This window comes from Saccopteryx leptura, chromosome 1, assembly GCF_036850995.1.
Source record: "Saccopteryx leptura isolate mSacLep1 chromosome 1, mSacLep1_pri_phased_curated, whole genome shotgun sequence".
Classification (NCBI taxonomy): Eukaryota; Metazoa; Chordata; class Mammalia; order Chiroptera; family Emballonuridae; genus Saccopteryx; species Saccopteryx leptura.
This window is the reverse complement of record NC_089503.1, coordinates 100,602,281-100,628,972: the sequence shown is the minus strand read 5'-3', so window position 1 is coordinate 100,628,972 and position 26,692 is coordinate 100,602,281. Positions and strand designations below refer to the sequence as shown.

At 43.4% G+C, this 26,692-nt stretch overlaps 1 protein-coding gene across 6 annotated transcripts in view; it reads right to left on the bottom strand.

Moving 5' to 3' along the window:
• The window catches only part of SIK3 (SIK family kinase 3), a 240,174-nt gene that overhangs the window by 17,115 nt on the left and 196,367 nt on the right, over positions 1–26,692 (bottom strand). For 2 of the 6 annotated variants that reach the window (XM_066372623.1, XM_066372640.1), the window contains exons 7-19: positions 17,580–17,698; positions 16,932–17,042; positions 16,272–16,415; positions 15,795–15,872; positions 15,575–15,684; positions 14,086–14,239; positions 13,667–13,822; positions 9,472–9,542; positions 7,173–7,316; positions 3,160–3,310; positions 1,687–1,812; positions 1,357–1,442; positions 792–901 (exon numbers count right to left, since the gene is read on the bottom strand). In XM_066372623.1, coding sequence (XP_066228720.1) covers positions 792–901; positions 1,357–1,442; positions 1,687–1,812; positions 3,160–3,310; positions 7,173–7,316; positions 9,472–9,542; positions 13,667–13,822; positions 14,086–14,239; positions 15,575–15,684; positions 15,795–15,872; positions 16,272–16,415; positions 16,932–17,042; positions 17,580–17,698 — 1,560 coding nt within the window. The remainder of the gene's footprint in view (positions 1–791; positions 902–1,356; positions 1,443–1,686; positions 1,813–3,159; positions 3,311–7,172; positions 7,317–9,471; positions 9,543–13,666; positions 13,823–14,085; positions 14,240–15,574; positions 15,685–15,794; positions 15,873–16,271; positions 16,416–16,931; positions 17,043–17,579; positions 17,699–26,692) is intronic. The other 4 variants (XM_066372635.1, XM_066372650.1, XM_066372629.1 and 1 more) reach the window with 2 other exon arrangements.

The window sequence follows — 26,692 nt, the reverse complement described above, 5'->3', positions numbered from 1 at the left end:
CACATATGAGAAAGCAATCAATGAACAACTAAGGTGTCACAATGAATCACTCTGATTTAGAGCAGTGCTCAAACTCTAATGTGCACACAGATGGCCTCGGAAATCTTGACAAAATGAAGATTCTGATTTAGCAGGTCAGAGATGGGACCTGAGAGTCTAATCTTCCTGCGACATTGTTGGTCAGGGAACCCTGCTTTGAGTAGGAAGAATATAGAGACCAATTCAGACCCTTCAGGGGATCTAGACTATGTGTGTTACTTAAGGGACGACCCGTTTTGGGAATACTAAATCCTCACCGTGCTGGTCCCCACAGACCCAGACTAATCAGGGCAATCTCATCTGCACTCCATCTGGACACCCACAAGAGAGGACCCACACGTACGATGGATAACCAAACAGAGGCATGACAATAAGGAAGGTTCTGGCAGCAGCTTTTTATTTGGTAGAGTTGGAGAGTGTTTTATTAAAAATATCAATAGTTAACCTTTATTGAGAACTATTTATTTTGTGCCAGAGACTGTCCCAAGTGCATGTATCTATTCATCAAGTACTATTATTATTCCTATTTTACATTTGGGAGAGCTGAGGTAAACTGCAATAAACTTACTTGAGATTCCACAGCTAAGGGGTTGGCAGGAACAGGCTTCAAATCAAGGTAGACTGGCTCTGGAGCCCACACCCTTAAATCCTGCATTATTCCTGCCATTCAAATCAACTGCTTGTGGCATTCAAACTAGGACTCATTTTTTCCACGTGGCATACTATGATTCAGTCTAAATCTTTCCACTCACCGTGAGGCTGGATCATGGCACTGTTCATGGGAGGAGGACTATTACTGGGTTGTCTGAAGAGATGGTTGTTAGGGTGGCTGGGGGGTGGACTTGAAGGCTGAATCCTTAACCTTGAAAAACAAAACCAGATAAATAAATGTCACAAGCTGACTGTATAACCTTGAAGTTAGCTTCAGCCATACGATACACATAAGCAGAAACTATTTTTTTGGTTTTGATAAGCCTCCAGGCTAGAAAAACATACATAAACCACCCACCAGTCTACTTAAAACCTACCCACACATTATTTTACCAGGCTTCCCAGACAAAGAGGCAGAGGTGGCTGTGGGCCTGGGTCTGGCCTCCCATGTTAATGTCAGATTCCTCTGTCATATGATGAGAAAATGAAGAGACACAGGAAGTCAGGATTTCAGGGACGATGCTGACACTTCAAACTGGGTCCTCTGCTTTGTAATAGGTTTTTCCAAGATGCAAGCTAAAGTCGGCCCATGTCTCCCATTAGTCAGGCCAAGGACACCAAGCTACAGAGACAATAGCTTAGGCATAAAACAGAATGATTCATTACCTCTGCAGCTGGTGGGTGAGGAGGGCTGGCTGGTTTTCACATGCAGCCTGAAGAGGTGGAGAAGGTTGAGGAGGACAGATAGAATCCTAAAACATATGGGGGAAAGGAGAAAAATAACCGTGAGCTTGAAGGTTAACACGAGCTATTCTTAGGACGGATAGAAACGAACTGTCACTGAGATTTATGCTTTTGCTCACTGAAAAGTTTGATTACCTTTCCGCACACACATCAACCATAAACAGAACTCAGCTATTTTGCCCTGCACAATCTCATCTGAAATTCACAGGCTCATCAGCCTGAAAGCAAACTCCCAACAAACTGAAGGCCTACCTGAATCTGCTGCTGCAGAATCTGATGGTGCTGCTCCTGCTGGTATAACATATGCTGCTGCTGGGTCTTCTCCAGGGCTCGCTCGTCAATCTGCCCCCCGTACATCTTCTGCAGCTGCTCACACTCCTGCAGGGAAAGTGGTTACTGCAGATGGGATGCAGCCAGGCCCTCCCCCTGCAGGGATGGCAGCAGGTGCAGATCTGCCCCAAGGCCTCATGGGCAGAAAGAGCCACAATAGAACAGTGTCCTTGAAGAGCAGCTCACCATTTATATAGGTATTTATACCTATATACCAAATATAGATTCACACTCTGTTCTGTATGAACTAATGGAAAACACCAAGGATGATTTGTGTATAAGTAAAAGTGTCCAGTGTGAAATCTGTGTACAAAGAACATGCCATTCTGCCCTGGCCAGATAGCTCAGTTGGTTAGAGCATCATCCCGAAGCGCAGAGGTTGCCGGTTCAATCCCTGGTCAGGGTAATACAGGAACAGATTGATGTTCCTATCCCTGTCTCTCTCCCTCTCTCACTAAAATCAATAAATAAAAATTTGAAAGAACAAAACAAACAAACAAAAAACATGCCACTGGAAGCTTGGTCAAGAGGAAGGCATAAAGGAAACTGGCCCTTTTAGAAGTCTGGAGGACACGCTGGTGGAATAGCTCAGTTAGTTGGTCAGCGTCATCTGGATACGCCAAGGTTGCAGGTTCGATTCGCAGTCAGGGCACGTAAAAGAATCAACCAATGAATGCATAAATAAGCGGAACATCAAAATGATGTTTCTCTCAAATCAATTAAAAAAAAAAGTCTGGTGGTTCAGTGAATAATGTGTCAACCTGGGATGCTGAGGTCGAAACCCTGAGGTTGCTGGCTTGAGCACAGGATCATCAACATGATCCCATGGTCGCTTTTAGCCCAAGGTCACTGGTTTGAGCAAGGGGTCACATGCTTGGCTTGAAACCCCTCTCCTCACTCTGGTCAAGGCACGTATGAGAAGCAATCAATGAACAACTACGAATTGATCCTTCTTATTTCTCTCCCTTCCTGCCTCTTATGCGTGCACATGCAAAAAGAAATAAAAGCCTGTAGGTTCATTTCCTTCCTCTACGAGCACCATTCCATACCAACTGGAGCATATGCCAGATGCTAACAATGCAGAGCAAGCGCCCACAAGATTCAGTGCCATTCTGAGGAATGCCCAGGTTGTTTACAAGTACCTTCCCTGGTGCTTCCCACCAAAATCCAACCTCAGGAATTCCTCTAATGAACTAGAGACAGGAGAAAGTGTAGTCCCTTCAAAGGGTGAGCAAGTCTGACTCCGGGGAAAGTTGTCCCTAACAAGCGAGCAAAGGGCATCAGAAGGCTACATGGTTCTGAACCTATAAAATTGCAGTGGTGATGACACTAAGGGGTACAAGGCGTCTCTGGTACCCAAGCTTCTCTGCAGATGTCCACCGGCTCTTCCATTACCTGCTGCAACTGTTTGATGCTGCTGTTGTTGCTCATTTTCTCCAGGTGAGCTTTGAAGGCCTGGATGCTCGCAGCCCCGTCTGAGAACCGGCGCACAGGGGAGAACCGCTCCGTGGGGAGGTGCAGTGTGTTGGAGTCCTTGTAGGTAGAGCTGAATGCAGGGAAGAGAAGGTTGGGGCTACTGAGCAAACCCTCTGAGCCTGATGCTCCAGATGAACAGAGATGGCTGGCCACTCTGTGGCCCATGCCATTCCTGTACCATCTCCCGAAGCCAGTCATCTTCCTAGGCAGCTTTCCTTTGAGAGGGTTCCAGGTACACATTTCTCATTTCCACTTACCTTAGGTTAGCTTCATTTCCAAGCCCAGTGAAGTCCTGTCCTGGGATCAAATCCACCCAGTTCTTACAAATATACCACCAAGTCAGGGAGGAGAGCCTCTAGAGAACCCCTCAGGCCCAGCTACATAGGAACCCTTTACCATCATGTCTTTACCTAGTGCCTTTACAAACCTAAGCATCACTGTCTCAGGCCCTGGTCAGGTAACTCAGTCAGAGTGTCTTCCAAATGCCAAGGTTGCAGGTTCAACCCCTGATCAGGGCACATATGGGAAGCAATCAATGAGTGCACAGCTACATGAAACAAATAAAGACTTCTCTCTCTGTCTCAACCTTCCTCTTTCTCTTTCTCACTCTCTAAAAAAAAATCTATAAAAATGTAAATTTACTGTTTGACCCAAAGTTTTCCCTGAGCAGGAAGTTTCGTATGACCAAAAGGAAACTATAGTCAGCTCTGTCCTCAATGGTCTGGCCTGGAATCCATAGGTTCTGTGCTAGCAAATGGCGGGCAATGAAACTCCTGATCCCCAGCTGGAGGAAGCACGTTCTTAAGGCACATGGGCCTTGGGAGTCTGCTCCTGCCAATGCAAATAAGGTTATCTACTGTGAAGATTAATTTCTCAGAGCAGCAGCACCCTTCGAACCTCCTAATGAAAGAGTAGTCATGTGGATTACCTTCAAAACCCCACTGGTCAATCAGAACACAGCCAGTATCTGACAGAAAGAAAGAATGAGCTATTGATAAGAATGCCTGAGACAGCATCAGGGTTAGAAGCTAACACCTACACCTGTTGCCTAATCAGAACAAGACGCTTATGGGTTAAGCAGATAACAGACAGCCAGAGCAGCATTCCAGAAGCTGGTGGGGAGGGCCAGGGCTCCACGTCCAGGGCACTGAGGGCACTACAGTGACCTATGGGTGAAACGATGCACCACCTTTCCAGTTACTGGTTCTGGACTGAAGTAGAACCAAGGCTGAGCAGGTTCACAAGTGAGTCCACACAGTGCAGACAGTGAGGGACAAGGACAGTCTAATGGCTGTGCAGAGAGCTCCAGAGAGTTCTGGCAGCAGGTGAAAGCCCTCATCCATTCTTTCTAGTGATGACTTGTGTTTCAGACTTTACCTGAAGCTTCCCACAGAAGTGAGCTCACGAAATGAGCATGACAGTATATTTATTTCAGTAACACAAAAGACAAATGGCTTTGGCAGACACACTCCAGAAACCGTGGTCCCGAAAGCTACTTTCAGGGGCATTTCCTCAGTACTTCTTAGCTCTGTTTACTTCAGGTGTTTGGAATGAGAGCAAGCAAATACTATTTTCTCCTAAAATTTGATTCTTACACTTTCAGTATTTTCTGATAATGGACATATTTCTGATTCATTATCGGAAAATTATAGTTAATACAGTCTATCTGCACAAAACCCCTTCCCTCCCATCAGAGCAATACTCCCATGTTCAGTATTTCACAGCTTTTCTCAGGTATGACCAGCCCAGCGTACAGGTCAGACCAGCACAGTGACTGCCGGGAACAACTGTGATGCAGTTGCTCATTTGGAAGCACTGATATTATCAGCTATGTTTTATTTTTCTTAGCAATCACATTCAAACTCAAGGCAGCCTCATATTAGGCTGACATTTCCACTCTACTTTTCAAACAGGGATTGGTTTCCCACCAAGATAAAATCTATCTTGTGTTGTTTTTTTTTAAATTACACTAAAAGACTTAAAAAATTTTAAATTGCCCACTTCCAAAACTGAAAAGGACGCTCAGACTCCTCTTTTGTCTCGATGCTGATTTTCATTTGTTATATCCCAGAGGAATAGACAGGTATATTCTTGAGTCATTTCCTCTGGAAAAGAATATAAATTCAATTATTTATCTAGGCCACCCGTTTTCAGGGTTTTACAGCCTTGGAAAGTTTCTCTTTTTCCCTCAAGACTAAATTCAGTCTTTCGTGTTGTCATATTTTCATAGTAACCCCAGCAAGATATGCATATTTTGAATAAACGTCCTACCTACGCAATTTATGTGTCTTTTGGACCTATTTACCAAGTACCTGCAATAGCAGGAGCACGTTTCACATAATGCATTTATTTTTATTCAAATTGGCTTGACCACAGGAGAACAGACAGCAGGCAGAGTCCTAGCAGCCAGGCCTGGACAGGGACTACAGGCAGGAGGAACCCACACCGTGAGCTACGGCGGACACAGTCTTCCTTTAGTCACAAGTGTAAACACGATACAGAGTCTGAAACAAAGGCTAACCATGGAGATGTGCTGGTCTTCATGTTTCTCTACCAACACCACCTCCTGAGCAACACTCTGACTTCAGCTGAACAACAGATGAGAAGGGATTTAAAGTGGAATGTCAGGTTGCAGAAGACGGAAAGACAGAAACAAGCAGAAGCAAAGTGATAAAGGGCCTATTAGTAGATAGAGCTCAGAGTTATTAGGAAATCATAGAAAATCTATGGGGTAGAAAGGCAGCTCTCCAATATTCACTAAAGTACCCTTTGATGTAGTAACCTAACAGTGCACGCAGGTCCTCGGGGATTTTCCTTAGGAAAATATTATCTTTCTGTACCATCAGAATTTTGAGAATTGTCAATCCTGCTACTCCTAACAGATCATTTTCCACTAAGTTATTCACAGCCACTTATAAAAGTTTATCTTCTTTCAGAGTTCCACCGTGGCACTAATTATGTCTCAGTCTGCTCAGAGTTCACCTGTCTCTGCTGATAACACTGGTGTCCAATGAGTGACTTGTCACAATAAAAACACTGTCAAGCTTGCCAGTGTGAACAGGTTGCAAGATTTAATAACATGTTTATAAAGTTAATTTCCTTGAAATATGACTGCTTTTCAACCTTCCCAAGTAAGAATGCTTTCCACTGTACTCCTAAAAAGATGAAACTAAAATAAGCTCTAGAAATTAGGGGTGACTTTGAAAGTATGACCCATGAGTTTGGGGATGTTTTCAGGATGGGCATTCCTAATATTTTTAGTCATCAAGGTATTCATAGAAGATCATCATCTTAATCCAGCAAAGTGTCATTTCTTTTTGCTTCCAGGCTTACTTGGATTCAATTTTCTGGAATTTTCTTGGGACAGGTATGGTTAAATTTCTTTTAATTTAAGAGTATGAAGTATAAAATACTAGGACAGAGCCCTAGTAAAAGAATTTGCCATCAGGATCTTGCAAGAATGACTCCTTAAAGCACAACATTCAAGAGGATGCAGTATCTCTGTTCTTCCCTTCACAAAGGGATGGATCTTCCTCTATACCCTAGCTCAACTGTTTAGTGATAACATAAGAAATGCTCATTCTTTTGAAGGTGATGGGTTATTAAAGATCAAGTTAATTAACATGGTTATGAATCCTCTTTATTTCAGTTGGCCCTTGAGAGCTTCACCTCCTTGCAGGTCTCAAGTTCAATTTCATCTGAATCAATATCTAGAATCAGGAGAATCAACTGCAGAATAAACATGTCTACAAGGCAATGGGAAAAAGGAATCCCATGTTGCTCTGAGCACTGCTTAGTGCTAGGAGCTGAGAAGATGTGAGCTCAGATGCTATCTGAAGCCTCAATGCTATTTGTCATTCCTGCTAAGACTAGCCAGAAGGTGCCTGTTCGATGAGCCTCAAGGAGCTCACATAGCTCATGTGGCTACTCACCGATGCTGCTCAGGTACCAGGTGGGGGGGCCAGACCCGGGAACGGAAAGGTTGCTGTCCTAGCTGCCGCTGTAGGTCCGGTGGAATCTCGGCTGTAGGGTTGGTCATGGCCAGTGTGTGTCTTTTGGACCTATTTGCCAAGTACCTGCAACAGCAGGAGCACATTTCACAGTAAAAAAGACAGACAGGAATATTCCTCAGCAAGAAGCATCAGAAGTTAACCTAAAGCACTCAGAATGAAATTGTGCCACTGCTCAAAAGGCTCCATGGCACACAGACTCTGACTGGGTGAAAGTGAGAATGTCCAACTGGCCAGCAAAAGCTGGCTGACCACTGAAGTGATTGGAGAGAAGAGAGAAAGCAGATGCAGTTCACAAAGAAGAATGATTATCCTTATTTCATTCTAGAAGAATTTATTTCCTACTTGTTAATGTTATTTCTCTTTACCCTCCAAATTTAGAAAAATAGAAGAGAAAAAGAGCCCTAAGGATTGCTCCTAGAGATGAGCCAAGGGAGACACTGAGAAAGGTCCACATATATCTCCGAACCCCACTGCTCCCAGGCGTTGAGACTGTCTTCACTACAAGTCTCAGAAAACAGAGTCTCCATTTAGGAAAGTAAACCCCACAACCACCCTTCCCCTCATGTCCGAGCTGTAATGCACTCATCAGAGAAGACAAACTGACACTGTCCCCTCGGAACCAACTTCACCAGAGGATGAAGAAATGAAACCACATGAAATGTTTAGAATTGACTTGGGGGGGCAAGGGGAAGGCAAGGCAAGAAAACAGAAGTTTCCAAAGCTGAAGAGTTCCTGGTGCCTTTCCTGAGGCTCTTTCAGATCTATGACTTGGTCAATGCCACTGAGAAGATAATGGTGCCCCTTCCTCTGGTTGACGCCTTCCTCCACCACTGCTGCCCCTCTTAGGCATGCATAAAAGAAGCACTATTCCTTGTCATTGCCTCAAAACTAAAGGACATTTTATGCCTTAAATGTTGATCTAAAGAAGAATGAAGTGGAGCTCGGAGAAGGAAAGTTCACGACAAAGAAGATAAAACGAAATATCGCTATCTAGTAGGGAGGCAGGTACATTCCCTCAGTTCTCTTCATGACACCATCAGGACCCATCTGCAACTTATATACCCTGTTACCAGTAAACTGTAGAAACAAATTACAACAAATTTTCTTCTATTGGCTAAGCTGCAGAAGAAGCTGACCCACCTGCCCACACCCGTTCTCCGCTCCTCTGTCCACTGAACAGCAGCTCTCACACAGAGCTCCTGGGGTAGGAAGACAATGCTGGCCATCAGCCACCAGGTTCTTAAAAAGTGGTCTTGTGTCATTCCCAACTACTTTGCCCATTTAAGCTAAAAACAGTTAACAGACTACACAAAGTAATTAATGGAGTAAAGTACAGAGAGTAAAAAATAATGTAATCAAAAAGCATAAGCCATTAGTGGTTTAATACCCATTTGATAAACACACCCAAAGTTTCTCCAAGAGCTCATGAAAACCATTTTATTTCAATTTCCCTCAAGGAAAAAACATATCATCTTTAAGAACACCTATATTTCTGAGGAAATCCATGGTGGATTCTGGTCAAAGCACCCTCCCCAGAAAATAAGAATGACAACTCCCACAAGGGAGCATGCAGGGAGCTAAGGACCATGGCTAATGACTGAGGCAGAATGCAGGACAGCAGTCTGATGGTCCTGCCAGTTTCTGTGAATTAGGCACCACTCAACAAGGTTCTGCAAACCATGGATATCTGCATCTGTCCCCAGTCTGAAGCCCATATTCTTTTATCAATACTCCACTGCTGGTACAAGGAGATGGAAGAAGCACACAACAAACCATACAAGAGGTTTTTGTTCTCCTGGCAAATAAGAGTCTATACCAGAAGTCCACAGCCAGACTAGCTAAGATCACTGTCATCCCAAATCTCCAATTCCTTTTCAGGAAACAAGTCTTGGCAGGCAGGAGCACGCTTTGTGCCTTGTAAATACTATCAGAGTTGCAATACAAAGACAGGGCAAGGAGGTTAGGAGGGAGAAAATAAAAAGTTCTTATGGTTACTGCTGTCACTTAGGGGACTTCCAATGGCACGTACAGAAATGAACTTTTCTGGATAGGTTTCTCTTTTTTCCATGTGCGGAAGAACATGCCACCTGGCTTGAGCAAAGAGACCACACAAATGTTGAAGCTGCACTGTACCACCTCCGTGGGCAGAAGTGGACTTTGCTGGTTGCAGGGGAGCCTGCCCAAGGACGTCTGCAAGCACGGCCAGGTGCCACATTACCTCTGCACAGCCTCCTGGTCTGGCTCCCCGTCTGAGCTCTCCTCGTCCACAGGGGTCACGGCTGGCACTGCCTGGAGAGAGACAGAGAGGAAAAGCTCATGGCGGTGCTTCTCCTGTAATAGCTCTTATTCTGGAAATGGGACTTGGGCAAGTCTTTCTGTTAATTTTCTTATTAACAACACCTTTCTTAGGATCCCTGTGCTATATGGGACTTTCATATACCTTTCTATTTTCCCACTTTTACCATGTGATTATTTAATTTGGATTTCTTACTCTGATTTATTCATTCATTTATTTAAATAAAAAATTTTTTAGAAAGAGACAGGAAGGGAGAGTGGAGGGGGGATGAGAGAGGTGAGAAGCATCAACTCATAGTTGCATCACTTTTGTTCATTGATTGCTTCACATACATGGCTTGACTGGGAGTGGGAGGGCTCAAGCCAAGCCAGTGACCCCTTGCTCAAGCCAGTGACCTTGGGATATTGATGACCCCCGAAGTCAAGCCAGTAACCTCAGGGTTTTGAACTGGGCCCTCAGTGTCCCGGGCTGACACTCAATCCACTGCATCACCACCAGTCAGGCCATTTATTTATTTATCCAACAAACAGCTGAATACCTACTATGTCCCACTCTTCCCCTCCTTTTACACTGTGCAGCATAGACACAAGTAAACAGAAAATTTCAAAGCAGCATGACCAAGTCCTCCATGGGCACTTGGGAATTGAGGAGAGCATCTTGCAGGAGGTGACGCCTAACCCGAGACCTGAAAGATGAAGAGGAGCTAGCCAAGCAGCAAAGGGAAAATGTCACAAGCCTTGGAGGCTTCTAGGATGAGAGAATAGAGAAGGCTGGCGGTATTTGAGGACCTGAAAATACAGTAGAAGCTTGTTTACCTGACTGTCCAAGAAGTGACCTATTGTTGTATATTAATGCTAGTTCCAGAGTTTAGTTGTCTTTAACTCCACAAAGGCATGACAGTTTTTTAAAAGTCCTTTTAGTATATAAAACATAATTGTGTAGTTGTAATTCAACGTTTTCAAATAGCTGTTACCCATCAAAACATGCAAGTGAAAACCACCACAATATATGCATTACCATGATACCATGACTCTTCCTGTTACCTATGGACTGGATGCTATGCATTCTTGACAGCTATACACAGTCCCATGGCTCACACACTCACCACGCCTCAGACAATCAAGCAAAAATCACACTTCAACTATTATAGAAGAGCATTATTTTAAGTGTATGATAATTATCAAACAAAACAAACCAAAACAAAAGTTTGGAATAATTCCATTGTTTAAATGTTTCTAGGGTTTTGAGATCCCTTATTACATTTCTCTAAGGCCTAGAGTAAAAAGGAGCAGGCAGAAAATGGCTACAGGTAACACAGAAGAGGAGTACTGTGGCCAGTTATAAATGGCCTTGCAGACCACATTAAAAACTTCTGTCTGAGGAAGGGACAGTAGTAAACCACTAAAGGATTTCAAGCAGGGATGTAAGGTTATACAATTTACATTTTAGAAAGCTAGCTTTTTTTTTTAAGCAAGAAAGAGAGAGAAAGAGATAGATAGACTGGCAGTAAGGTAGAGATATGAGAAGCATTGACTCATAGTTGCAGCACTTTAGTTATTCATTGATTGTTTTCCAGGTGTGCCTTGACCAGGGGATTACAGCTGAGCCAGCGACCCCTTGCTCAAGCCAGCAACCTTGGGCTTTAAGCCAGCGACCTTTGGGCTCAAGCAAGCAACCCTGCACTCAAGCTGGTGAGCTCGCACTCAAGTAGGCAACCTTGGGGTTTCGAACCTGAATCCTCAGTGTCTCAGACTGATGCTCATCCACTGTGCCACCACCGGTCAGGCAAAGCTAGCTTACTTTAGTTGCAGAGTGAAAAGTTTTGGAGACAGGCCAGTTAGGAGGTCACTGTATTAATTTAGGCAAAGGATGACAGCGGCTTGAGGAAGGGCAGTGAAAATGGACAGATGTAGGGCATCTACTTTATAGGGCATTGTATAAATTTGATATTGGGAAGGGAGAGTGAAGAGTTAAAGATAAATCTACATTCCCAGCTGTGTAACGGGAGAATGACAGTGCTATTCACTGTCACTCAGGAAGAAAACTAGGTTTCACAGAGTCAGCATAAGCTCACTGTTGGACACATTGAATTAAAATCGTAAGTACTTAGGGATAACCAACTCTTTCTGTGCAGAAGGCAGCCACATAGACATATGAAGTGTAGGACCCAGAAGAGCATGCAGGGCTGTAGAATCACCTGGTCATTAAAATTATGGGAGTGAACAGGTCACTAAGGTAGAGTATGTAAACAGAGATGGAAATGGGGCCTAAGATAAAACTCGGGGTTTTACCAACTTCAGGGAACAAGCAGAAAGGGTACCTGAAAAGAACAAAAGAAAATATTTCAAACAGAAAATGGTCAACAGCGAATAATACAGTTGGGAGGTCCAAAGAGACAAAGATAAAAAATGGCCACTAGATTTATCAACAAGTTTGTCACTGACCTTGGCAAAAACAGTTACTGTGGCAGAGTAAGGTGCTCAGCTTCCAAGAAGCCATCCCTGAGCCTTCAGAGCTTACAAATGCTTTGTTCTTCCTTGAATGCTGTCACCTCTTAGTCCATGCATGGTATTCACTCTGACACTAATCACATATGGCCTTTTACTAGTACTCCAACATTTCACATATGTTAATCTTGTCTTCCCATACTACAAGCTCAGAGGAGCCAACAACTATAAACATAATTCTTTCATTTTCCTGACAACAGTGTTACTGAAGGTATGGCCCATGACCTGTGCCAACGCACAAATTGTTGTTTCTAGTCCATGAAAAGGTAAGTACAGAAATAGAGGGTAAAATTTTTAAAACTCTTAAAAAATAGAAAGTAAGATTTTAAAGAGCTATGGATATAATTACTACCTAATCTTATGGTACTATATGAATGAATGAATGAACGAATGAACGAACGAACGAACGAACGAACGAACCTGGAAAACAACCAGAAATAAACAGAACCTGGGGGTGGGGAGGTGATAAACAATCTATGAATGTAACCACCATATAAAAAAACATGAATTGAAAGACACCAACTTGACTAGGTTAGAACCTGTGAAAGCCAATCAAGTGATCCACGTTGTACCAAATACCTGAGATACTGTTAATCGAAGAAAGGATTGATGGGAAGGTAATTTTGGAAACCAATCTAGAAAGTAATTCGTGACAGAGAAAACTGTTAGGTTCCTGTGCCCGGTGGCAGGGAAAGCTATCTGTGAGAGGCTGCAGTAGGGACACTGCCACCCTGCCGCGGAGATGGAGGGCAGCAGACACACTTAACTAGGGTATAAGCAGCCTGCTGAAGATGCAGCTCTCTGGGGCAGGAAACAGTGTAGAAATTACTTGGTTAAGAAAAGAAGTTAGCCAAAAATTAAGACAAAAAGATCTTACTAGCTTGTGGAAAATGGGAATACACTGAGAAACATAAGTTTATTTTACTTTTCTTTTTTTTAGATTTTATTTATTCATTTTTAAGAGGGGGGGAAGGAGGGGGAGGAACAGGGAGCATCAACCCATATGTGCCTTGACCAGGCAAGCCCAGGGTTTCAAAACAACGACCTCAGCGTTCCAGGTCGACACTTTATCCACTGCGCCACCACAGGTCAGGGAGCACCATAATTTTAGAGAAAGATAAATTTCAGACATTCAGTCTAAAGATTCTGGTTTGCCAACCTTAAACCCTCAACCTCTTTAATAAAAGTTTCTGAGGCCCTGGCCGATTGGCTCAGCAGTAGATCATCGGCCTGGTATATGGAAGTCCCAGGTTCTATTCCTGGCCAGGGCACACAGGAGAAGCACCCATCTGCTTCTCCACCCTTCCCCCTCTCCTTCCTCTCTGTCTCTCTTTTCTCGCAGCCAAGGCTCCATTGGAGCAAAGTTGGCCCAGGCGAAAGAACGGCTCCATGGCTTCCACCTCAGGCACTAGGAATGCTCTGGCCACAATGGAGCAACGCCCCAGATGGGCTGAGCATCATCTCCTGGTGGGCGTGCCACGTGAATCCTGGTCAGGCACATGCGGGAGTCTGTCTGACTGCTTCCCCGCTTCTAACTTCAGAAAAATACAAAAACAAACAAACAAACAAACAAAGTTTCTGAGTAAATTGGGCTCTGTGCTGCTACTCACTGGTGTCATGGTAACAAGTGGGGAGGGTCCCCGTGGGCGCTTCAGCAGCTGCTGGGCATGCAGTTGGATATTGGCTCCTCCGTCTGATGCCCTCCGGCCAAGGGGGCCCATTCCATTAAGCAGCTGCAGGGGGGGCGGCTGTAGTAGGGACTGCTCCTGTCAGGAGTAGAGTGGAAAAGAGACTGGTGAGGTGGGGGAAAGAAGGAGAGAAAATAGCAGTACTCTAATCTACTGGAATTAAGGGATCCTTTGATTGTGATAAAGACTAGAGAAATCTTCCCTCTCACCCAAGATGTTTTGCAAGAAAAATCATCCTTCTCCACAAGAAAACCCTTAACTCCTGGGAAAGGTCTCTCAGTCTTTCAAAGTAAGTTGAAATGTGTTTCTCCTGGGGCAAGCCCTTTCCCATATCCAGGTACCTTGTACTCAAGCTGCCCAGTTGGCTGCAAAGTTTGCATGGGCAACAGGTTGTGCACAAAGTTCACATTAGGGGTCACTGGCAGGAACGGGGCCTGCGGGCTGACTCCAGGAAAGCCAGGTAGAAGCTTCTGCAGATCGTCCATAACTTCAGTGCTGGTAAGAAACAAGTGACAGAAGTTTGGTTAATATTCTTACTCAAAAGTGTTATATCCCAAACTGATGAAACCAGTATGTTCTGTACCATTTATTTTATTAAATATTTTTTACTTGCTTCCTAAATGTGTATTTCTTTCTAAGATTCCAAAGCAAGAAGCCCAGTATGTGGAATCTGGATCTCGGCCACTCCGCTGTTTGGAACTGGGATTGCTATTCTTTACTAACTACTCATGTGAAACCAATAGCTCGGAGCCAACAGGAAACCCTGGCACCAGGCCAGCTCAGGTCTGCAAAGTCTGGAGGTGAACAGCAGTTTCTGGAAGATACAGGCCAACCACTAAAACAACGGCTGCCTGAAGTAGCAACTGATTTAGCAGGGAAAGAATACAATTACCCCTGTCAGTGCCAACGGGACAGATAAGAAGTGATGTGCGGGGCTGTTGTGCTCCAACAGCAGCATTTACAGCACACTTTCAAATAAGAGACCTTTCCACTAGCAAAGCAACACTGCTGACAGTCTCAGGAGTCAAATGTTCCCTTATTGCCTGCTTGAACGCTAGCCAAGAATAAGAAACATAAAGCAAGCACATCAGCAGGACTAGGGATGTTTTTTGGGAAATCACTCAGAAAAAAGAGGTATTTATAAGAAAACTAGTTCTGCCCCTAGTTGAACTTTCAGAAAATTCTTGACACAGACTTCTCTTCTCTACTCAGTAAAGGAAATATCCAGAAAAGAGGCAATGATTTTTAATGTTGAGAATCTTCAACTGTAGAACAAAAAAGGAGAGAGCCGGCCTTCACATTTCCAGTGTGAGGGCATGAGGAACATAATGAAGGGCTATTTTGGGAAAACACTTTGGGAAACATAGTACTTAGTGTGTTTTTCAATTCTGTTTACTTAATTTGTAACAAACATCAATCACATCATATCGTTTGTCCTCACTTCCTAGATGAGTCTTGCATTAGATGCAGCAAATATCTCTAGAACCTGTCAAAGTCAGATGAATTTTAACAGATACTTTCACATGACTTGGATCTGAAGACCTCAATTGTTAGCCAAGAGACTAGTACACTTTTCACCAAAGTACTGCAATTAACTGTCATGATGGTGGCTACTGGCCCACCATCCATTAGGGACAGCTCAGTAATTTTTTAGCAAATCAAGTCTGATCTACTAGGAACCCTAAACTGGGTTAAAACTGGTTTGGCCACTGGATTAGATTTCATCTGAGATATACAAAAGAGTTGGAAAAATACACCATGGTAGGAACTCATAGTCAGGCGGGAATTCTTTGCCCGGTTGTTAATCAGGGCTGTTGACCAGATACTCACCGAGGGTCAGCCACACCCACTGTGTGCCTCCTCATTGACAAATAGCGAACCAATGCTTCAGGGGAAGGTTCTTCACCCTCATCACTGTCCAAGTTCACTGCCCCATCGGGCTGAGGTGCAAGAAAACACAATCAGATTAGAAATGAGAAGTAATTAGAAATAAGAAGTAAGGGAAGGAAAGCGTGATTTCAGCTGACAACTATCAGAGGTTGCTACTTGCCTCCACAATCTGGTTCTCTGGGTTGATGAGCTGCACCTGCGGCACGCTGATGTTTACGGCGGTGCCCGCCTGCTCCGCCTGGAAAGCAGTACATAGACACACGCAGCCTTACACACTAGAGAAAAGTGATGGTCTATGTCTCTGCCTCTGAGTCTTTGGTTCCTCTGCCCTCAGAAGCTACATTAAGAAAGCAATTTTTAGAGATGATAGTCTCTTTCAATGATCTGCTGTTAGAAAAAAAAAAAAAAGAGACTGCAACTATTGTCCACCTTGAGTACTAGAATACTCTTCCATCCTCTCTAAGGAAGGTTCAGCTCTTTGCTTGTTCTCTGATGAAAGAAAACATGACAGATGGATGGGTCAGAGGTAAAGAAGAACAGAAAACTCTCTTGACTTAAGAATGAGTGAGCAACGGCTAACCCCCTCTGCCCACCCCCATGTTTCTGTCCTGGGTCAGGCCCCTGGGTTACTGCCCACCTGGATATTGACTGGTGCTTGCAAGGCCATGGCTCGGGGCATGCTAGGAGGAGCGCCGACACGCAGGGTTTTATGTCTCCTATGGCGATCACACAGCAGGCTATAGATTGCACTGTAGTGATCATAGGCATCTGATCTTAATGACTACCAAGAAAGAAAGGAAAAGAATAAAAAACCCCGGTGAAATGGCATGTCAGTGACCAAACCCTTTCCACTGTAACATATTAGAGGACCAAACCATCTTCTTTCCAAGGCCCAGAGAGTGGCAGAGGAAGAATAGGAGGAAAACAAAAAGACCCAATTCCTGATGGTGGCAAGATGGGAAGGGGTTGGGGAGATGACTGAGAAAGTACAAAATGGCAGACAGAAAATAGTCACAGGGATGTAAAGTGTAGCAAAGGGAATAGACTCAAAACACTCTAATAGCTATGCATGGTGTCAGAGGAGTACTAGACTTATTGGGGTGACCACTTTGTAAGTTATAGAAATGTCTAATCACACCTGAAACTAATATAATATTGAATGTCAACTACAATTGAAAGCTTGAAAAATTACTTAAATAAAAAAAGACCGAAGTTCCCAGGCAGAGGAAAAAGTGAAAATAGGCAGGACAGAGAGAGTGCAGCTGCATCTCACTTTGTTCTCCATTCCTTTAGATACCTGTATTGTCCGCTCTTTGTCCAGTCCCATATCCTCCATGGCCAAGAGGACATCCTCATTAAAAGGGTCCATCTTTCTTTCTTCCTTTAGTTGTTGGCATTCAGCTATTAACTATAACATTAAAAAAAGGTACGCTATCAAAGCCCCAATCAACTTTGTTAAGATGACATACCACACAGGCATGTCATCCCATACCAGGCTGTTCCACGCCCCCCAGCTGGGGATATTTTGGCCTCAGACAAAGCCTAAGCAACAAAGCCCTGGGTGCTCAGCTGTAACCAGACAAGATCCCCATGTTCCTGAGTGACTCTGGGGCACCTGGGATGGCCATACGGCTTAAATAAAGGTATGCTATAGGAGTCCTGAACTTAAGCACATTGAGACAAGAGGAAGGAGACAGCCCCAGGGTGGGTAAGCTGCGAAACTGTGGGCTGCACTGTCTCAAAGGTCAAGAAGAGACTGATTTGGGGACAAGCAGTAGGGAGTGGCATCACTATTCTCCAATAACTCTGCTGGTTTCCAATTCCCACTTTCACTCCTTGCTTAAGTATTACACAATAGTTTCTTCCCTGGCCTGATTATAATCTCATGCACAGGAGAGTCCAGGAGTTCTGAGAAGAGTTCCCTAAGGCAAGTGGTGCCCCTTACCCTGTCGAAGTTGGGATCTGTGTCCCCTAGCTTCATCCACTTGTGCTTGCAGATCTGCTCCATCGAGAGGCGCTTGTTCGGGTCCAACACCAGCATGTGGCGGATCAAGTGCTCACATTCTGCAATAGAGAGCTTGCCTTTAATCTCAGTGAGGGAGGCATCAGTGGTGCCTCTAGTGAGGCAAGCTGAGCAGGAAGGTTTTCAAGATCTTTGCTTCTCATTAGTCTCTTGTTCTCATTGTTTATTCCAGAAGGGAATGGGCAAAGGCAGAAAGAAGAGAAATTCAAATCAGGTAATCTAGTTAATACCTTCACTAAAAGTCTGATTAGAAAAAGTCTGGGGCCCTGGCCAGATAGCTCAGTTGGTTAGAGCATTATCCCAAGGCTCAGAGGTTGCCAGTTCAATCCCCGGTCAGGGCACATACAGGATCAAATTGACGTTCCTGTTTCTCTCTCTAAAATCAATACAATAAACAAACAAACAAACAAAAAGTCTGGGGATAACCCATGGATTTCATTTGTTTACATTATGTATGGCCCCATTTAACACAACTGATGAAGAGTTGAATGTCCTCGAAAGAAAGTCAGTATCTTATAAGGTCCTCAAAATAGTGAGTTCTTTCCTCCTATATGCATTACTACGTGCACACTAATGCACATAGTAGGTGACCAAAAGCTCTCTTCAAACCTCAGGGAGTGGCCCTGGCCGGTTGGCTCAGTGGTAGAGCGTCGGCCTGGCGTGCAGGAGTCCTGGGTTCGATTCCCGGCTAGGGCACACAGGAGAAGCGCCCATCTGCTTCTCTACTCCTCCCCTCTCCTTCCTCTCTGTCTCTCTCTTCCCCTCCCGCAGCCAAGGCTCCATTGGAGCAAAGTTTGCCCAGGCACTGGGGATGGCTCTGTGGCCTCTGACTCAGGCGCTAGAATGGCTCTGGTTGCCGCAGAGCAATGCCCCAAGATGGGCAGAGCATCGCCCCCTGGTGGGCATGCCGGGTGGATCCCAGTCAGGCGCACGCAGGAGTCTGTCTGACTCCCCGTTTCCAACTTCGGAAAAATACAAAAAAACAAAAACAAAAAACCTCAGGGAGTTAAAAACTGTAATGGTTCCAGGTTGGAAGAGAGAGGTACAGGCACAGGATACCTCCCTGGCACGCACTGGGACTCTCTGATAACCTTATCTATCCTGTTCTCTTGTTGTTTAAATATTCACAGGTGTATACAGCTGGACTCTGAGCTACAGATTCTGATCTGTAGATATTCTTTCTGGGACCTCATACTACAGAATATATTGCTGAAAGAATAATGGGTTCTAAATCAAAAAGTTTATACTTTGATTTCAAAACCACCCTCTAGGTTTTCTTATCTGTTAATCGAGATTATTGAGGACGATATGGGAGTAGTGACAGTGATAAAGATGGTGGTGGTGGTGAGGATGATACAAACAGCCTTATTAACACTCTTCTGAGCATTTTACAATTATGATAATCTCATTTAATCCTGATGGCAATCATAGCAGGAAGGTACTATCATCATTCCCATTTCAGAGATGTTAAAATGAGCCACACAGAAATTAAGAAACTTGTCCAAGGTCACATGGTAAATCAGATTTCAAACCAGAACATCTGACTCTGGCTGGTGCTCTTAAGCACATGCCATACTGCCTCTGTACTACACAGAGCTGCGGGCAGTATCCCGACTCCTGAGCCATTCCTTCAACATCTTCACCCAAGCCATCATCATTTCTCAATCTACTGCAAAAGTCTTCTAAATGGATTTCCTGCTTATATTCTTGCTCCGTAGAGAAGCAAGGGGGCTACTTCTAAAACTAAGTCTGAGCCTTTACTTCCTTGCCTACAATTCTCCAAACTCTTCCCATAACCCGCAGAATAAACTCCAAGGTGCTGAGCCTACAGCCTCGGGCCTCTGTCCTGACCCCTTCCCCTCGGCTCGCCAAGCTCCATGCAGCTGCACCAGTAGTCTTCCTTGCCTGCGCACATGCTTCACACACTCCCACCCAAGGCCTTCACGCTTGCTGCTTCCTTTAGCTGCAATAGCTGCTTCTCCGCTCTTCACATGACTGGCGCCTTATCATTTGGTTAAGAGCTTAAATGTCACTTCTTCAGAAAGCTCTACCCAGGTCACCTAAAGTAGGTCTCCAGTCACTCTATTACATCATACTACCTGTATTCCCCCATGTGTAAGACACTCCCATGTAGAAGATGCACCTTAATTTTGGGGCTCAAAATTTGAAGAAAAAAAAAGCATTACATAAAGTTATTGAACTCATATTATCCCAGGATCTTTTCACCTGGGTACAAACTTCTCCTATAGTTGCTTTCTTCACTCTTCCTGCTTGTGTCAAATTGTCCCCAGAAGGCTTCATCCATTGGTTCCATTCATCTCTCATGGCAGCTTTGAAGGGTTTATTAATGCTGACATCAAGTGGGTGGAGCTAGGATGTCAAGCCTCCAAGTATGATGGCAAGTTTTGCTTTTTTCTCTACAGCAATCTTCTTTGTGTTGTTATGTGTGCCCTGAACTGCTCAAGCACCAATAGGGCAGGTTTGCATAAGGGCCCGTGTGGTCTCCTTCTCCAAACTTTCTCAAACCAGATATTCATCCTATCCTGATCCATCCAACCCTTGTCATGAACGTGGACAATCACTCCTCAAGGAATGTCTTCTTTTGGCATTGTTTTGTGTTTGAAAATCAGTATGGGAGGCAGCTTGGTTTCATAGGCATACCAAGATAGAACAACTGTATAATGGCTCATTTCATGTCCACTTGTCTTCACAGTTAACAGTTTTCACCCCCATCTTATCAACAGTTCTGTTACTTGGGACATCAAATTGAAGGGGGACTTTGTCCATATTTGCAATCTGTCCCAACTCAAACTGATGTGTCTTCCAACATTGAATGACAAAACAATTAAATTCAAAGACCTTCTGCTCATAGCTTTCAAGCATCTTTTGGGCAAGTCTGGTACATGTACGCATGCTTAGTCCATTCCGTTTCATTAACCTGAAGCACCAACTGTGTCCTCCTTTGAAATCAGTAACTTCTTTCTCATCAGCAATTCTTCTTGCCTCATGCTGAACCATCTTTGTGGACACAGGAATTCCAATTACCCTTTGCTCTCAATCCATATCTTCAATTCCTTCTCTAAATCAGGCCATTTTGCTGACTTGCCTCTCATGGCCTTCTTCTATCATGGTGTTTTCAGTAGGGTTTCTTCTTCCCACAGCCAGTCTCGGATTGATTTCTCAGTTAGAGGAGGACCAAACTTACATTCAGCAGCACGATTTCCATTCACTTTTGCAAACTGGATCACTTTTAACTTGAATTCAGCACTGTAAAAAAATATTTTCTGAGCCGTTTCTGGGCAGAACATGGCAAAGCGTAACCTACCGTAATATACTGGTAACAAGTGTGGAACAATGAGCACAAAGACAAGTGTGAAGAAGCGGGAAATGCAAGTTTAAAAAACCTACAACCACTGTATAAGATGTGCCCAATTTTTATACCCCAAATTTTTGAAAAGGGTGTGTCTTACACATGGGGAAATATGATAGTTTTCTTCACACTAATGACCTCTTTGAAAAATCATCTTATTTGTTTAGTTATTTATTGTCTAACTCTCCCACCACATGTGAGGTCCATGCCTTTCCTACTGCTGTTCTAGTACCAAACCTCCAATACAAAAGGTGGTTGTTACACCTACAGGAGCTAAGAAATAGCTACTGACTATATGAACAAATAAATACCTATTGAATATTTACTTGAACTAAACTAGATTGTATTTGGGAAAATTATTATTATTATTATTATTTTTCCTTTGCATTTTTCTGAAGCTGGAAACGGGGAGAGACAGACAGACTCCCGCATGCGCCCAACCGGGATCCACCTGGCACACCCACCAGGGGGCGACGCTCTGCCCCTCCAGGGGGTCGCCCTGTTGTGACCAGAGCCACTCTAGCGCCTGGGGCAGTGGCCAAGGAGCCATCCCCAGCGCCCAGGCCATCTTTGCTCCAATGGAGCCTCGGCTGCGGGAGGAGAAGAGAGAGACAGAGAGGAAGGAGAGGGGGAGGGGTGGAGAAGCAGATGGGCGCTTCTCCTGCGTGCCCTGGCCGGGAATCGAACCCGGGACCTCCACACGCCAGGCCGACGCTCTACCACTGAGCCAACTGGCCAGGGCGGGAAAATTATTTTTAAAACTATAAAATTCTGTAAGATATAGGTTTAAAATTTTTGTTCATATTTCATCACAGCTGTCCTAAAAACAAAACTGGCTATGATAATAACAGTAAATTACTGCTAGTTTTAAAAAAACTTTGTATATACCACACTATGATTACCAATATTATTTCACTTAATGTTCACAACAACTTCAAACTGGATACTATTATCAGCACCATTTATACAAGAAGAAGAAACAAGTTAACAAACTCAATATTGCAAAGTAATGGCAGAGACGGGACTTGAGAGCTATGCTCTCCCACCCTGTTATATATCTGGACATAGATATAAATTTTGCTTGATCTATTTTCCAGAATGAATTCAACTCTGCAATTCCACAATTTCTGAACCATTCGACAAACACTTTAATACATCACCATTTTTCAGAATGCAAGGAATAATTAAGGTAAATTACTTTTCATTTTTAATTTATTCTAACTTAGAAATATACAACAAAGCAAAGTCCCTCTATTAAAATGGTTTTTGGCATGCATTAATTTGTTCTTGATTTGTGACTAAAAGTATATATTCAAATGCAGTGTAGACCCCAAAGCCTGAAGTTCCTACATCCCTTAAAAAAAAGAGAGAGAAAATGTTATCTATAATATTAAGCTTCTTATAAAATGTTTCCAGAGTAGCAAGATGAGACCCCACAATTGTAGCATCTGAATAGGTTATAAATATCAGCAACACACACATTTTGGTATGCAATACCTGAGGAAGAAAATGTTCTTAATTTAGGAAGTTATACTAAAGCTAAAGACCCCTCCCTATGTAGGGAGAAGGCCAGGTCTGAAATCAAAGAAGTGAGATTGTTGTTAGGACCTCTAGATGGCACCCTTCTCTCTCCTTTTGGTTTCCATTCAGCATTTAAACCTGATTCAAATAACCAAGGCAAAATGACATTCAGTTACAGACCTGATTTAAAACAGAGATTTTTAAAGGCAATTTCCTTAAATACAAAATAAATCAGAATATAACCCTAGTAGCATTTATGCAAGCAAAATAGGAGCACCTAAATATGTAAAGAAATCTTTTTTTCTTTTTGAGGAGGGGAAATAGTGAGACATATTCCTGCATGTGCCCTGACCAGGATCCACGCCACAACCCCCGTCTGGGGCTGATGGTCTGTCTGCCCATATGGGGCCATGCTCGTAACTGAGATATTTTTAGTGCCTGAGGCTGGCCTGCTCAGACCAACTGAGCTATCCTCAGTGCTTGGGCAGATGTTCAAACCTATCAAGCCACTGGCTGTGGGAGGGAAAGAGAAAGAGAAGGGGGGCGGGGGAGAAGCAGATGTTCACTTCTCTTGTGTGCCCAGACCAGGAATCAAACCTGGGACATTCATATGCTGGGCTGACACTCTATCCACTGAGCTAACTGACCAGAGCCAAACAAATCGTTTGTTTTTTTTTGAATTTTTCTGAAGCTGGAAACGGGGAGAGACAGTCAGACAGACTCCTGCATGCGCCCGACCGGGATCCACCCGGCACGCCCACCAGGGGCGACGCTCTGCCCACCAGGGGGCGATGCTCTGCCCCTCCGGGGTGTCGCTCTGCCGCGACCAGAGCCACTCTAGCGCCTGGGGCAGAGGCCAAGGAGCCATCCCCAGCGCCCGGGCCATCTTTGCTCCAATGGAGCCTTGGCTGCGGGAGGGGAAGAGAGAGACAGAGAGGAAGGAGGGGAGGGGGGTGGAGAAGCAAATGGGCGCTTCTCCTATGTGCCCTGGCCGGGAATCGAACCCGGATCCCCCGCACGCCAGGCCGACGCTCTACCGCTGAGCCAACCGGCCAGGGCCCAAACAAATTGTTTTTAAAAAAGATTTTATGTACTGATTTTACAAAGGAGAGGGGAGCGAGAAGTATCAACTCATAGTTGCCTCACTTTAGATGTTTACTGATTGTTTGTCAGATGTGCCTTGACAGGGCAAGCCCAGGGTTTCAAACCAGCCACTTCAGCATTCCAGGTCAACACTTCATTCAGTGTGCCACCACAGGCCAGGCAGTAAAGCAAATCTTGATAAACTTAAAGGAAGAGGTTAAAAGTAATATAGTCATAGTAGGGGTCTTTAACACCCCACTGATATCCACGAACAGATCTTCCAGACAGAAAATCAACAAAGAAACAGTGGCCTTAAATGACACACTAGATCAGATGAATTTAACTGATATCTTTAGAGCATTTCACCTCAAAGCAGCAGAATATACACTCTTTTCAGGTGCACATGATACATTTTCTATGATAGGCCACATGTTAGGATACAAAAGAAGTCTCAATAAATTTAAGAAAATTGAAATCGTGTCAAGCATCTTCCTGACCATAATGGTATTCAACTAGAAATCAATCACAAGAGAAAAAAAAAAAAAACAAAACGGAAAAAAACACAAAACACATGGAGGCTAAATAACATGTTATGAAACAGTGAATAGGTTTTAACAACAAGATCAAGGAAGAAATCAAAAGATATCTTGAAACAAATGAAAAGTGAGAACATACAACCAAAATCCACAGGACCCAGTGAAAGCAGTCCTAAGAGGGAAATTCACAGCATTACAGGCCTATCTCAAGAAACAAGAAAAATCTCAAATAAACGATCTAATTTTACACTTAAAGAAACTTGAAAAAGAACAACAAACAAAGCCCAAATGAGTAAAAGGGATAATAAAGATCAGAGCAGAAATAAACAATATAGAGTCTAAAAAACAAAAAAGACCAATAAAACCAAGAGCTGGTTCTTTGAAAAGATAAACCTTTAACTAGACTAATCAAGAAAAAAAAGATAGGACCCAAATAAAATGAAATAAAAGAGAAGTGACAACTGACTCCAAAGAAATATAAAGGTTTGTAAGAAAATATTACAAATAACTATATATATGATATATATATATGTCAACAAACTGGATAGTATGGATGAAACGGATCAGTTTCTAGAAATATACATGGCCATATATGACAACCCCACAGCCAACATCATACACAATCGGCAAAATTATAAGCGCTTCCCTTAAGATCAGAAACAGAACAAGTATGTCCACTTTAACACTTTTATTTAACATAGTACTGGGAAGTCCTAGTCATAGCAATCAGACAAGAAGAAGAAATAAAAGGCATACAAATTAAAAGGAAGAAGTAAAACTGTCATTATCTGCAGATGACATGATACTATATAGAGAACCCTATGGAGTCCGCCAAAAACTACTAGAACTAATCCAATGAATTCAGTAAAATAGCAAGATACAAAATAAATATCCAAAAAAATCAGCTGCATTTTTATACACCAATAATGAACTATCAGAAAGGGAAACCAAGAAAACAATCCCATTCATAATTCTTCAAAAAGAATGAAATATGTAGGAATAAATTTAACAAAGAATGTAAAAGACTTGTACTTGTAAAATTATAAGACACTGAAGGAAGAAACCAAAGAAGCTACAAATAAGTAGAAGTGTGTACCATGCTCATGGAGAGGAATAATTGGCATCATTAAATTGTCCATACTACCCAGAGCAATCTATATATTCAACGCAATTCTTACCAAAATACCAATGGTGTATTTCACAGGACTAGAACAAATATTCTAAACATTTATATGCAACTGCTAAAGACCCCAGATAGCATCAGCAATCTGAACAAAGAACAGAGAACAGCCCTGGCCGGTTGGCTCAGCGGTAGAGCGTCGGCCTAGCGTGCGGAGGACCCGGGTTCGATTCCCGGCCAGGGCACACAGGAGAAGCGCCCATTTGCTTCTCCACCCCTCCGCTGCGCCTTCCTCTCTGTCTCTCTCTTCCCCTTCCGCAGCCAAGGCTCCATTGGAGCAAAGATGGCCCGGGCGCTGGGGATGGCTCTGTGGCCTCTGCCTCAGGCGCTAGAGTGGCTCTGGTCGCAACATGGCGACGCCCAGGATGGGCAGAGCAACGCCCCCTGGTGGGCAGAGCATCGCCCCATGGTGGGCGTGCCGGGTGGATCCCGGTCGGGCGCATGCGGGAGTCTGTCTGACTGTCTCTCCCTGTTTCCAGCTTCAGGAAAAAAAAAAAAAAAAAAAAAAAAAAAAAAGAACAGAGAACAAAGAACAAAGTTGGAGGTATCATGCTATGTAATATCAAACTATAATACAAGTCTATAGTAATCAAAACAGCATGGTACTGGCATAAAAATAGACATATGGGTCAATGGAACAGAACAGAAAACACAGAAATAAACCTGCACCTTTGTGGTCAATTAATATTTGACAAAGAAGGTAAAAACATACAATGGGGTAAAAGCACTATATTCAATAAACACTTTTATTGGAATAAATAAATACTTTGCACATATATGTCCAGTTAGAAATACTGAATACATTACATGGCAAAAAATGAACCTAGACCACCTTCTTACACCATATCCAAGTATAAACTCAAAGTGAATTAAAGACTTAATGTTAGACCCAAACTATAAAACCCTAGATAAAAACATAGCAAGTAAAATTTCAGACATTTATTGTGGAAATATTTTTTTCTGATGTATCTCCTCAGGTAAGGGAAACAAAATAAAAAAATGGGACTACATCAGACTAAATGCTGTTGCTGTTCCTATAGTTTGTGGGTCACAGGGTATATAAAGGTATAAACGGGTCCTGATGAAGAGAGAAAAGGAGACCACCAACAAAATGAAAAGACAACCCACTGACTGGGAGTGACACACCTGATAAGGGGTTAATATCCAAAATTTATAAAGAACTTCTAATGCTCAACACATACAAACAATCCAATTAAAAAATGGGCAAAGGACCTGAATAGACATTTTTCCAAAGAGGATATACAGATAACCAATAGACATATGAAAAGATACTCAACACCAGTAATCAACAGAAAAAGGCAAATTAAAACCACAATGAGGTATC